This window comes from Melanotaenia boesemani, chromosome 7 (assembly GCF_017639745.1).
Source record: "Melanotaenia boesemani isolate fMelBoe1 chromosome 7, fMelBoe1.pri, whole genome shotgun sequence".
Taxonomy (NCBI): Eukaryota; Metazoa; Chordata; class Actinopteri; order Atheriniformes; family Melanotaeniidae; genus Melanotaenia; species Melanotaenia boesemani.
In genome coordinates, this window is record NC_055688.1 from 38,670,125 (window position 1) to 38,681,975 (window position 11,851).

At 39.5% G+C, this 11,851-nt stretch overlaps 2 protein-coding genes and 2 long non-coding RNA genes across 5 annotated transcripts; 1 reads left to right on the forward strand and 3 right to left on the reverse strand.

Annotated features, from left to right (window-relative positions):
• The first annotated feature begins 996 nt into the window (after window positions 1-996).
• LOC121643548 lies at window positions 997-2,951 on the forward strand. 2 transcript variants are annotated; one of them, XR_006011122.1, is made up of 5 exons: window positions 997-1,083; window positions 1,195-1,262; window positions 2,007-2,050; window positions 2,273-2,330; window positions 2,444-2,948. It is a non-coding gene; the product is annotated as an uncharacterized LOC121643548 (long non-coding RNA). The 2 variants fall into 2 exon arrangements; XR_006011123.1 differs by having other exon boundaries at window positions 997-1,262; window positions 2,444-2,951.
• Window positions 2,952-6,002: 3,051 nt separating this feature from the next.
• Window positions 6,003-8,943, reverse strand: LOC121643547. Its single transcript, XM_041991017.1, has 10 exons — window positions 8,857-8,943; window positions 8,648-8,741; window positions 8,299-8,499; window positions 8,155-8,230; window positions 7,949-8,066; window positions 7,778-7,869; window positions 7,562-7,676; window positions 6,609-6,878; window positions 6,344-6,508; window positions 6,003-6,249 (listed from the first exon to the last, which is right to left on the reverse strand). Exons 3-10 carry the CDS (start codon window positions 8,388-8,390, stop codon window positions 6,056-6,058), a joined length of 1,122 nt encoding a protein of 373 aa, XP_041846951.1. The 5' UTR covers window positions 8,391-8,499; window positions 8,648-8,741; window positions 8,857-8,943; the 3' UTR covers window positions 6,003-6,055.
• LOC121642809 lies at window positions 8,489-10,138 on the reverse strand. The gene is made up of 6 exons (XM_041989761.1): window positions 9,768-10,138; window positions 9,559-9,660; window positions 9,152-9,384; window positions 8,857-9,035; window positions 8,662-8,741; window positions 8,489-8,499 (listed from the first exon to the last, which is right to left on the reverse strand). Exons 1-6 carry the CDS (start codon window positions 9,994-9,996, stop codon window positions 8,489-8,491), a joined length of 834 nt encoding a protein of 277 aa, XP_041845695.1. The 5' UTR covers window positions 9,997-10,138.
• A 159-nt stretch (window positions 10,139-10,297) lies between these two features.
• LOC121643549 lies at window positions 10,298-11,648 on the reverse strand. Its single transcript, XR_006011124.1, has 3 exons — window positions 11,522-11,648; window positions 10,614-11,132; window positions 10,298-10,400 (listed from the first exon to the last, which is right to left on the reverse strand). It is a non-coding gene; the product is annotated as an uncharacterized LOC121643549 (long non-coding RNA).
• Window positions 11,649-11,851: the final 203 nt, after the last annotated feature.

Sequence of the window (11,851 nt, forward strand, 5' to 3'; positions counted from 1 at the left end):
AATCAAATACCGAAATTTAGTGAGAAAAATGTATGCAAAAATATGATGTGATTGAACATGTAAACTTTATGCTGATACTACTATTTTACAGTTTTCATTTCTTTTGCTTTTTGTATTACATTTTGCATTTAAAATTTTTGCTGAATGCATAGTTATCGTGGATTTTAAGGGCATTTTCATTGATGATGATGGAATATAAGAACTTAACCAAGTTGTTAAAGCCATTTACAAAATCAATTCACTGGTAGATGTCTAAGTTCTGTCCTGAAATCAAATTTAGAAGAATATTATGTTTAAATTTTTAAATTATTTGTTATTTTGTCTGCAATATTTGCAGAGTTGTTGCAAGCACCGATGGCAACTCCTCCTCCCCCTCATGCTGCTCCCGGAATGGACTGCGCCCCTACCCCGATGGACACTCAGCCTGGACCAGGACCAGAAGAATTCATTCTTGAACTTCAGCCTGTTGAGCATCCAGGCATCTCTGCTCTATCCTCCTCCTCCCTCTCCTCCCTGCCTCCTCCTCCTCCTCCCTCTCCTCCCTGCCTCCTCCTCCTCCATCTTCTCTCTCCTCCCTGCCTCCTCCTCCTCCATCTTCTCTCTCCTCCCTGCCTCCTCCTCCTCCATCTTCTCTCTCCTCCCTGCCTCCCCCTCCATCTTCTCTCTCCTCCCTGCCTCCTCCTCCATCTTCTCTCTCCTCCCTGCCTCCTCCATCTTCTCTCTCCTCCCTGCCTCCTCCTCCTCCATCTTCTCTCTCCTCCCTGCCTCCTCCTCCATCTTCTCTCTCCTCCCTGCCTCCTCCTCCTCCATCTTCTCTCTCCTCCCTGCCTCCTCCTCCTCCATCTTCCCTCTCCTCCTTGCCTCCTCCTCCATCTTCTCTCTCCTCCCTGCCTCCTCCTCCATCTTCTCTCTCCTCCCTGCCTCCTCCTCCATCTTCTCTCTCCTCCCTGCCTCCTCCTCCTCCATCTTCTCTCTCCTCCCTGCCTTCTCCACCATCTTCCCTCTCCTCTCATCCGCCTCCTCCATCTCCAGTCTCCTCTCTGTGTCCTGCACTCTCTTCCAAAAAAAAAAAAAAAGTCACAGGTTATATTTCCTCTGTACTACTTCTACATGAATATAGTGAAATTATTTTGTAATTGTTAGGCTGCTACTTCAGAACACTTATTTATGTTTTATTACTGTCTTTTTTTCTAGAATGCAGAAAACACAAATACCAGAAGGTGTTCCTGTACGAGAGGGTTCTTGAGAAACGAGTGCTAAACGTAAGTATGTTTTCCCTTATTCCTATTGATTTGCTTTTAGGTTTACAGCATTTGTGATTTTACAGCACAGGTTTTTATAAGGAAAATCAAAGAGTATTCCTTTTTGTCTCCCAAGACAAAAAAATCTAAAGATGTGGTCATATAAGAAGCTGATTTGCTAGTACAGCAGCTGATACATCTGTATCCTCATTCAGATGGCAAAAGTCTTAATAGGTTGCCTGTTGTCTGTCAGTATCCTTTGGCCTTTTGCGATATTCAGTTCAAGCCTATTCTATTTAAAATTACCCACAGCAGAACCTTTCTGCCCAGTACCATTTAGATAGATAGATAGACAGACAGACTGACTGACTGACAACTGGTAGAAGATCTCCAACATCTTGCTGCACACGTTGAAGGATCTTAGCTTCCTCAGGAAATAGAGTCTGCTCATCCCCTTCCTGTACACAGTCTCAGTTAGATTTCCAGTCCATGGAGTCCAATTAGGAGGGATACCTGACTGTGATTTTTCAGGATACTTTCAATTTACTTACTTCCTATATATGCCTGTAAAGGAAATCTAAAACCAGGAACTTGCTCCACCTTAGTTCAGATTTAATTTATTCAGTATTTTTTTTTCTGTTTTGTTTTGGAAGCTGCTATTATAGCATTTTAAGCCATTTCATGGGATGCATAGGCTTGAGAAATGTCTGTAAAATAAATATTTGTTTATTTTTTTAAATAAGAAACTTTTTTAATAACTTACAGGGAAAGGCAGAAGTAAAGATTAGGTGGACACCATGCCCGAAATGGTAAGTTTTTCCCAAATAAATGCAATTCAGGGATTCAGTGGGGTCCATCTATATAAAGCTAAGCGCTATCAAAGACTTTTTCTGGAGTAATATAGCTTTATTTATTCAAATGACTGGTGTACTGTATTTAATAAGAAACATACCATCATCCAATTTGATATCAGTCAAGCTACTCTGTTAACCTCCAATTTCGGCTTTTTTTTTCTTTTCAATTTCCTGCAGTGGTAAGGTGTGGGCTGACACGTGGGAGCCAGCACAGCAGTATGGCAGTCCTACATAGGTAACTGCTGTTTCCTTCTGTTTAGTATATTTAGTTCAGAATGCCATTTTAAAATTAGAACTTGATTTGTGATTGTGATTGATTGTATTTTCTTTCTTTTTTTTGTGTTACAGGCCTTGGTGTGTGTTGTCCTCTGAAAAAATTTGCTTTTAGTTCTGATCTGCATTTTACACATTTGGTTTTGCCTTAATTGTTAATTTTTGTTAATTAATTGTTGTTGTTGTTAGTTAATTGTTGTTGATTGTAACAGTTTGTTACTTATTATTTTATGTTTATAATTGGCAGGCACTTTTTTATAATTGGCACTTTATTTTATTTGAGACTATATGTGTTAACTGAAGCAGTTTTGAAAATGTGTTTGTTAAATGTTCAAGTTCATCATAAAAGTTCAAAATAAATTATTCAATACACATTTCAGCCAGTGTCAATCTCTGTTTCACTCTCTAACTGTGGCTTAAGTACATAAATCATCCATGAATCTGATCAATAATATCTCACAGAATGTATTCCCAGCACTCGATATCTCACATATGTGGTCTACTTCTCATAGTTTTATATATCAACCAACATTATTGTCTACATCATCACCACTATAGAAGTGACTAGGCTATTGTAACATAGTGCAAGTTAAAGTAATACTCCACTGTACATAAATTAACATATTGTATGAGATGATTAGGGTAAGCAGTAATGTGTATGGGAGCCTAAAGACAAAGAAGTTAACTACACCAGTACCAGCTGGAGATCACATTATATATTATATGTTTTACTTCTTTTAATATGTCATCTGTCATGTTTATATGCAGTGACAACTAAACATTTAGAGCTGTGCTCATATTTGGTTTTTATATACAGTGTATCATCAGAAAAAAAAATGAAAATTTCTATTTTTCTTGTTTGTTTGCACATGGCTATTATTGTGTGCATATTGCATATGTAACGATATTATTATGTTATATGGTACTTAGATAACCTAAATGTTCGTGTTAATATCAAATTCAAGTTGGGTTTGACTGACGTCTTGAAAACCTTGGGGTGTTCACTAGCCAGTATTGCTAGTTATCTGCGATTACTATCGTTTATTAATCAATCCTACTGCGGGTATACTGAACTAAATGCTCTTGTTTGGAAGTCACGCCATATTAAAACAAATTATAAACCACATTAACACTTTATAGAAACAAAATAGATCGAGGGATGAGGTCTGAAAGATCTGTTTTGAAACGTTGCTTAATACGTTACGCCATTGAACACAACCCTTTCTGTCGGCGAGATAGAGCAGCAGGACAAAACGTTAAAATAGCACTAATAAATATATATATTGATCTTTTCCATCACATACATCTACTCACAATATAAATATACATTTTATGGTCATACTTTGTCTGTTGAAAAATGAGCGGATATATGATTTCTTAACCCTAATGTCAACATCTTAACCGTAAACCGGAAGGAGGTTACCAGAACTACAATTTGTGCCAAGTTACAATACACAGCATTGTGCTACGTCATAGCTTTTGTAGTTCCAATGAATTACCTCTATTATATAAAACTGTGATCACGAACTTTGCAAACTTATCATATGTTTTTGAGGGTGGGAAGCACGCCTGTCTGGTCTGATTTTGACTTTTGTATTGGTAAGAGGGTGAAATCATGTTTTTTATAGGTTTTGACCCTATTCAGTGGCGCCCCCTATTGGTCTGCTGTCGGGCATGATAGTAGAGGTGCAGAGCTTTCCAAAACTGTTGACCCCATGTCTCTAGCATATTTTGTTGTTGAACTATAGGCCTTCAAAAGTGTCACAGGTACAAGGTTCAAAGGGAACACCTGGGGAGCAGGAACTGCCCACAAATCTCATATTGACATATGTTGCTCCTGAGGTCAATACCTTTCCAACAATGTCTTCACTGTTGTCCTACGACAAAGTTTGATTTTCTTGTTGGTACACATCATGGCTGTTTGACTTGTACATTCAGAGACCTCTTTAAGGGCCAAGCTGAAAACAATCAGTCAAAATCTTTTAACAAGTATTTTGTGGCCAGATTTCTTTAAGATATCGATGATAGTATTATACACAGTCATACTACTCAATTTGGACCAGTTCTGAGTTTATTTTCCCTTTAAACTACTGATTGTTTCACCTTTGACATTTTCCCATTAACTTAACATGGCTATTTATAGACCCTTTAACCCCTTCCCCAGTCTGACAGGATGATCCTGGATGATCAAATTTATAATATATCATAGTGCTAATACATTTCTGTGTACAGTTTAAGTTATGCAAACATAGCTTACAAAATGACCGTCATAGGACCTTTTAATCAAAAAAAGTCGGCATAGGCTTAACATGCTCTGCGGAGGGAGATACATAGACAGTACTTCATAGAACACTGTAACTTAAACCTCTCCTCAAACCATCCAGAATGGTCCTAAAACCTGTGTATAGTTTCACGTATAGATGTATCTCTAAATAGGAACCTCATGACAGCAAAAGCTAAAAAAATACTAAATCTCAATGGTTACGTTCTTAAAATCAAAGGTGTACTTTGTCCTAATATTTCAGGTGTGAATGAGGAGCAGGGCTGTTAAACTTGGTGTTTTATCTCTCATACTCTCATACTGGTCACTTGACATTCAACATGGCGTCTCATGGCAAAAAACTCTGAGGATCTGAAAAATGGAATTGTTGCTCTTTATAAAGAAGGTCTAGGCTCTGAGAAGATTGCTAACACCCTGAAACAGAGCTACAGCACGGTGGCCAAGATCATACAGTGGTTTTCCAGGACAGGTTCCACTCTGAGCCCATTAGATAGGAAAGAATGATGCAGAGTAAACAACTGCACTAAGGAATTCCATAAACTAAAAAGGAAAGAGATTTTGACTGAACTGAGTGGTTCATTTCACGTGAAAAAAAAAAACAAAAAACACTTATGCATATATGTTTGCATATGTTTTTATTTATATGTGCTTTAATAAAGATTATAATGACAATGGACTTCATTTTGTATTGCAGCTTTCAAAATTTAGTAATAAAGTTCAAATAAGACATGTATTAAACATGCATAGAATAATCAAGACAATAAAATATTGCAGTGCAGTGTTCAGTAACATGTAAAGACAGTATCCCAACCGGTTAAATAAGGGATACACATTGTGGACAACCTTTCTGCCAACCTTCCATTGGGAAACGTTTGCATTGTGTGTAAAGATGCTCAAGTGCGAATTAAAATAAAAAATAAACCCAAAAAACATTTATTCTGGCAATAACGAAACAGACTTATAGGTCCCATAACACGGTGGTGGGTGGGATTTTTTCATCTTAGACCAATCTTACTTCTTGTTCGTGATGTCCGTTTGAATTTTGTAAACTGTTAAAAAACAACCAAATGCAAAACACACAGAAGACCTGAGTAGAAAATAAATAGTCAATTAAAACTTCTTACAGCTTTACCACCACGCTTGACCTTAATGTGGCAAGTACTGCACTCGGTCTACTCGTCTTTTTCATCCTTTAGTGTAAAATAATTCCACACAGCTGACTTTGTCATTGATAAGTTTAAATTATTAGCGGGACATGCAGACAAGTCCGTGTCTTGTTGATGTTTAGGGGATGCTGGGCAGGTGGCTAGAAGGTGTGCTGAAAACGCGGACTGGATTTTGGGGGGGGGGGGGGGGTGGAATGGATCGGTACATCCCTATCAACTACACCACAAAATGTATCCTGGCTAACTGTCAGAGAATTCAGAGTCACTGTCAGAAAAGTCAGATAGACTGTCCAGAAAATTGACCTCTCCTCCTGTCAATGTATGAAAATATTTCGTCTTCACACCAGCCATCATTTCTGTAGTGTCTTGCTGCTTTCGTTTCAGAATGCTTTGCAGACCTTTCTGCCCATCTGCACTGAGGTTCCATGGTGAATCTGTGGTGAATGGCATAATAATAGGAATCTGTATTAGTAACTTTATCATCACAGTTTGATATGTATAGTCGTGCTAAAAATATTAAATGCATGCCTTGCATTGTTGCACTGGACACTTCTTTCAGGGAATTCCCCTGCGATGAAAGTGACTTCCAGTGCCGATTCATCTCTGTGGTCAGTACCTTGGTCTCCTCCTGCAGTCTCCTTATTGACTGTACGAGGTCAAACACCGCTCTTTTTTTCCTGAAGTCGACAGAGTCTGGAAAGCATTTGTGACAAAAAAATTAGTTTTTGTGGCATTAAAGAGTGTGTGTGTGTGTCACATTTGCAGAAAGCATTAAACATACTGGTGTACCTACCACTATGTGGCAGCTGCCATGGCCATGCTGCATCTTCAGACAGGATGGTTTCCAGACAGAGACTTTCTGTGCTTGGAACCATTTCGTTGTACCTGTCAATCAAGGAGGTCAGGATCCCTTTCTCCTTCCTGATCTTGCTGCGGATTTTGGCTCGCCCTTTGTTGCTGTCTGTGTCCATATAAAGACGATGCGAGCGTCTCTTGATGCCAGCCACCAGCACCTCAATATTGTTGGCCAAGGCAGAAGCCTCATTTGTGTTGGTAGATGTTGCTGTAAAAAGGAAACATGCATGATGCGTTGTGTAATTTTGCACAATAGTGCAATATGATGCAATTTCTATGCATCTCTCAAATACCATAATCATGAGTACTGTACTACAAATGTTAAGTTTTGTATATCATGTTCTGCTCGTGAATTAATGCCAGTTGAAAAGATATTATCTTCCCATAGAATAAATGGAAAATCATGTAGTAAATGTATTGGACTTAGATATAGACCTGCTGGAACTCTAGCACAAAGTTTCAGAACACATCCTAAATTACTCTTGACAAACTAAGTAATACAAAAGAATAGAAATTCCAATTAAAATATTGCAGAAGCTCTGACAAAAATATAACATTATATAACATGTAAACATGTATAGCCCAACATTTTGAAATGATATTGAGCATCTTGGTTGCTGAATTTTTCTGTTTTGCACGTTAGGGAAAAGAGCCTGTTACTGCGGCTATTCCTCTAACCTGTGAGAGTCCTGTGTGGTTACCCATGATGACCTTCTATTTACACCTCACCCTCTGTCATATCACAGAGGGTGAGGACAGAGCTCGATTTTGTGTTGAACTTGTGCAGTCTGCTAAATAGTGGCAGGGATAGGCCCTGCCACTAAACAACTGTTTTTAACACAAAAAACTGTGTGCTGCTATAGGTAAATAGATAAGACATAACTTTCTCACCTTCTGCCCACTCCCTTACATCACTGACCCAGTCCTCCAACTGGCTGTCAGTCACTGACAACTCTGCCTTCACAGACTCCAGTTTCTGCAACTTTTCCTCCAGAACTTTTGTGGCCTTTAAATCACAATGATAGTAAAATAATTAAATGGTATTTCCACAGTCTCAAGTAGTAATATCAAAGACTATTTAATCCACTCAAAAAGTGAAGTCATTACTTTCAGATATCTGTGGGACAGAGAAGAGGCCAGGTTCTTCTTCTTCTGCTGATTCCAGCGCATAGATAATAATGTCAGCATGTCTCTGCGTCCTACAACAGATATAAGACAATCTCATTTTCCATTTATTTTTTTTTAACCCTTCTAATTATTTTTATTTTGCCATCTCACCCGCTTTCGACATGTGTTTTGTCGTCACAGCTATACGAGACAGGAAGGCATTCACTTGCTCCACCTCTTCTCCCAGAGTTAATCCAGCCCCCTCCTGATAAGCTCCACTCCATTTCACCTGTTTAAAAAGCATAACATAACAAAGCATATTAAAACATGTAAATGTTGATGGAATAGTGTGTCCGTTACATGTAATGATTACTTACTTCACATTTCAAGTCATGAGCTTTGGCATGAAGCACGGAAAGAAAGGGTTTCATGCTGAGGAGGGGCTGTAGCTCTAGCAGATCTTTGGAAATTTTTTGGAGGTAAGGCCAATATTTGCATGTGACATCCATGCAAAAAAATGTGGCACTTTTAACAGCCAGCTTATTTTGCAAAAACAGCGGGTATGCAAATATTTCTCCCCTGTACATGTTGAGGGCAGAAAGCAGCACGCCATGTCGACAGACAGCTATTTCCAGTCCCTCCTCATCCAGCTTGCTGGCAGATCTTTGGGAGGTCTCTCTGGCAGCCGACCACTCTCCTCCACAAATACCCCTACCTGAAGCCTAAAAAAAAAAAAAAAAAAAGAAAATTGATAGATGGAAATGAAACAGAGTTACCTTACTAAACACTACAGGGAGAGAACTATATTACTGTGTACACACACACATTATATATATATATATATATATATATATAAAAATGCAATATTACATGTTTTGTTTTGCTTTGGATGTCGTGGACGAAGTTTGCGACATCGTCATCCTTTGCAATGAAGATGTCGTCAAACACCGGCTGTTCTTCAGATCTAAATACAGCAAAGGAACACTCGATTAAGTATTGTATTCTGAGGGTAATTGGTGGACATTGAGTGACTTATGTTTTGTTATTGGTTCAAACACAATCTAAATATTTTATAGTACCGTGCTGCAGTCCTGAATCGGTAGTGTTTGCGATTGCCGTCCACACACACTGCAAGCATTTCGGGACTGCATGCAGGACAGGTGAACAGCTCCTCCCTGCAGATACTGTCCACCTCATACTGGACAGCCTCCCACTCAAAAAAACTTTTCAAAAAGCTGTCTCCTGAAATTTTCCCAGTCTATCATGAAAAGAGGATAACAATAGCTAATATTATTTTAATAAACATCATAAAGACAAAGCTTTTCAAAAACAAATAAAAAAAAATCAAAAAGGGAAAAGAACCTCAATACTCACACGGCCGAAGCGGACAGTTCTCTGATCCAGCATTCGGAGAAATGCCTGACAGGACAGACCAGGAGCTGCCATTTTCATTTCTTCAAAGGAGAAGAAAACATCAGTGGCATAGATAGTGGCAAAGTGAAGGGTTGCTGGCCAGTAGTCACTTTGGATGACGTCTTTTATTCCGGCAATCCATGCGGCGTTGCAAACTTCACATGCCAATTCGAGCAAACTGAGATCATATCGTCCTTTAAATAACAAACACAAGAACAAAACAAAAAAGCATCAATCTAACATAGGGTTTCATAACTGTTAAAAATCTATTAATCTAATAATCTATTCCTTGATAGCTATGTTGAGATTTCATATACAGTACATAGCTATTGTAAATATGAGAGTTTTAGAGTAACTTTTTCCACTACCATTCATTGTGATAACAGTGGTAGCCCTTCCAGTTTTGATCCTCTGTGACTCTGTTGGACAACCACAGATTCTGTTGGGGATCTCCACTGGCACAAAACGCTCTGAAAAAACAAAACAAAGTCATGACTTAAGAATCAATTACATCTTAGTTTAAATCTCTAATAGTCCAGAAAGGATCATATTTTATGCGCTCTAAGCCAGATCTTACCACAGGGACAAAGGGTCTCATTACGCACAAAAGTGGTTGGAGGTAATGGCTGGAAAAATCCTGCAGTACTGGCATCTCTGTTATGAAGGGGGTGTCTGGTGTGCACAGTGATGTCACAATCAGCACAGAGGAATGGGCGCGGTCGGCAATCACGACAACGGATCACAGCAGCATAACTCCAACACTGCTGACAGATGTTGGGTTTGACGTCTTCTTTGGCCACTGTCATATTGACCAGGCGTGGTCTCTCTGCCCTCCAGCTCTCTGAAAAGAAGCTCTTTCGGGTGCTCCAGTTTGAGGAAGCTGCTGGTGCTGGTGCTGGTGCTTCCACCTCACTTTGAATAACCTCTCCTGCTTGCTGGAGATCCTGTAGAAGCTCCGCTGATAAAATGGATCAAAAGAAGCCATAAGTTAAGAGGACTGTTAAACTGTATTAAAATACAAAGATAGAATTTACATCTTCACTCTGTATCGCATTCACCATACAGATACAAATACACATGTCAAACATTTCATGAAAGGTTAATGGAGACCAAAGAAAGTGCTTACCAAAATCTATAGTAAAGACCACCTCAGAGCTGGTGTTGGAAGACTTGATGGATGGAGTCCTCTGAGAGCCAGCTGAATCAACTGCTGTAACAACAAAAACATCAACAATTATGCATTCAGTGATTCCCAACCCTGCCCCTGGAGGATTACTGTCCTGTATGTTTTAGGTATCTCTCTACTCTAACACACCTGATTTAAATAGCGAACTTGTTACCAAGCACCTTAAGCTTGTTAAGGTGCTTGGTAACGAGTTGATTGGTAGAATCAGGTGTGTTAGAGTAGAGAGACATTACTGACCCAGGGTTGACTGTTTCCTGCTTGATCGTGGTCTAGCAAAGATTAAGTTGCCATCACTGTCCCTCTTCTTCCAACTCACTGTTGGAGGAAGTACCATTGGTACTTGGGCTGCTGCTTCCTCTTTCTGCAACTCATTGAGCAGGTCATCTACCCTTTCAAGGTCATCAATGACTTCTGTATGGTCAGCAACGCTGAGTAAATCCTCAAGCTCTGAGTCACTCATGACAAAGAAACAGAAGATACACACACACAGAAAAAACTGGCAAGACAAGGTTAACAAGACGACAACAAGACCAACAAGACAGACGTGGTTCTTAAAAGTGATGGTGGGGTGGAGGTGGGGGATGGGGGTCAGGAAAGGAGGGTGGAGATAGAGCAGGGGGTGAGATAAAGTAAGGAAAGGTTAACAAGACAACAAGACCAATAAGACAGATGTGGCTCTAAAAAGTGCCTTTGTGTTGCTTCTGGATAAACCAAGAAGGAATTACAGAAAATGCTATAAAATGAAAATTGCAGGATCTTTTGAGAGAGAGAGAGGAGGGGGTGGGAGAGAGAAAATTACAAAACTGAGAAACTCAAAAGGCACCAGTGTTTTACAACTTTATCCACTTAGCAACTCATCAAGACAGCCTACATTGTTTAGTATGCATTATTCTCATAGCTCAACACTAAACGAAACTTGGTTTGAAAGAATATTAACAATTACACTTAGTATTAATGTCATACAATCCATAAAATAGCACAAAAAATTAAATGCACTAGCTACAGAAAGTGTTTTGAAACGATCCACTTTGATTTCACCCAGCCCCTCTAAATGCAGTAAACAAATTGGGCTGGTTCAATAATTTGTTGGTTGATTATATTTCATTTTAATATATACACTCTTTCCTGATAATATTTTCACTTACCGCCAACGCCAAGAGGGAAAACCGCAATGCTATTTCCGGGTGAAAGGTTGACAGTTGACATCCAATGAGAATGACGCTCGTGGCGTAGTCTTTGGTTGTCATGGTGATCACTTGCTCTGGGCGTCAGGTAATGCAGCAGAGGGGATTGCGTTGGTAGATTGGGAGATACCCATGCGAAGAGAGGAGAAAACGCGAAAGGAGATCTTGAGCGTCAGTCATCAATGCAAATGGGTCCTGCCAATCGGTCCTGACAAAAGCGTCCTTTGTGGACGCATCGGGGGTATAAAGCGGAAAGGTGGGGGGGATACAGCGGGACGACGGCAACTAATT

What these genes read in the sequence shown, in the direction of transcription:
- LOC121642809 (XM_041989761.1), bottom strand. Translation starts at nt 9,996, where the DNA reads ATGACAGTGGCCAAAGAAGACGTCAAACCCAACATCTGTCAGCAGTGT. An exon ending in CACTGTTATCACAATGAATG is followed by an intron (nt 9,385 to 9,558) that starts GTAGTGGAAAAA and finishes TGTTATTTAAAG; the next exon opens with GACGATATGATCTCAGTTTG. An exon ending in CGATTCAGGACTGCAGCACG is followed by an intron (nt 8,742 to 8,856) that starts GTACTATAAAAT and finishes TGCTGTATTTAG; the next exon opens with ATCTGAAGAACAGCCGGTGT.
- LOC121643547 (XM_041991017.1), bottom strand. Translation starts at nt 8,390, where the DNA reads ATGGCGTGCTGCTTTCTGCCCTCAACATGTACAGGGGAGAAATATTTG. An exon ending in TGTCCCACAGATATCTGAAA is followed by an intron (nt 7,677 to 7,777) that starts GTAATGACTTCA and finishes TGTGATTTAAAG; the next exon opens with GCCACAAAAGTTCTGGAGGA. An exon ending in ATGGCAGCTGCCACATAGTG is followed by an intron (nt 6,509 to 6,608) that starts GTAGGTACACCA and finishes AATGCTTTCCAG; the next exon opens with ACTCTGTCGACTTCAGGAAA.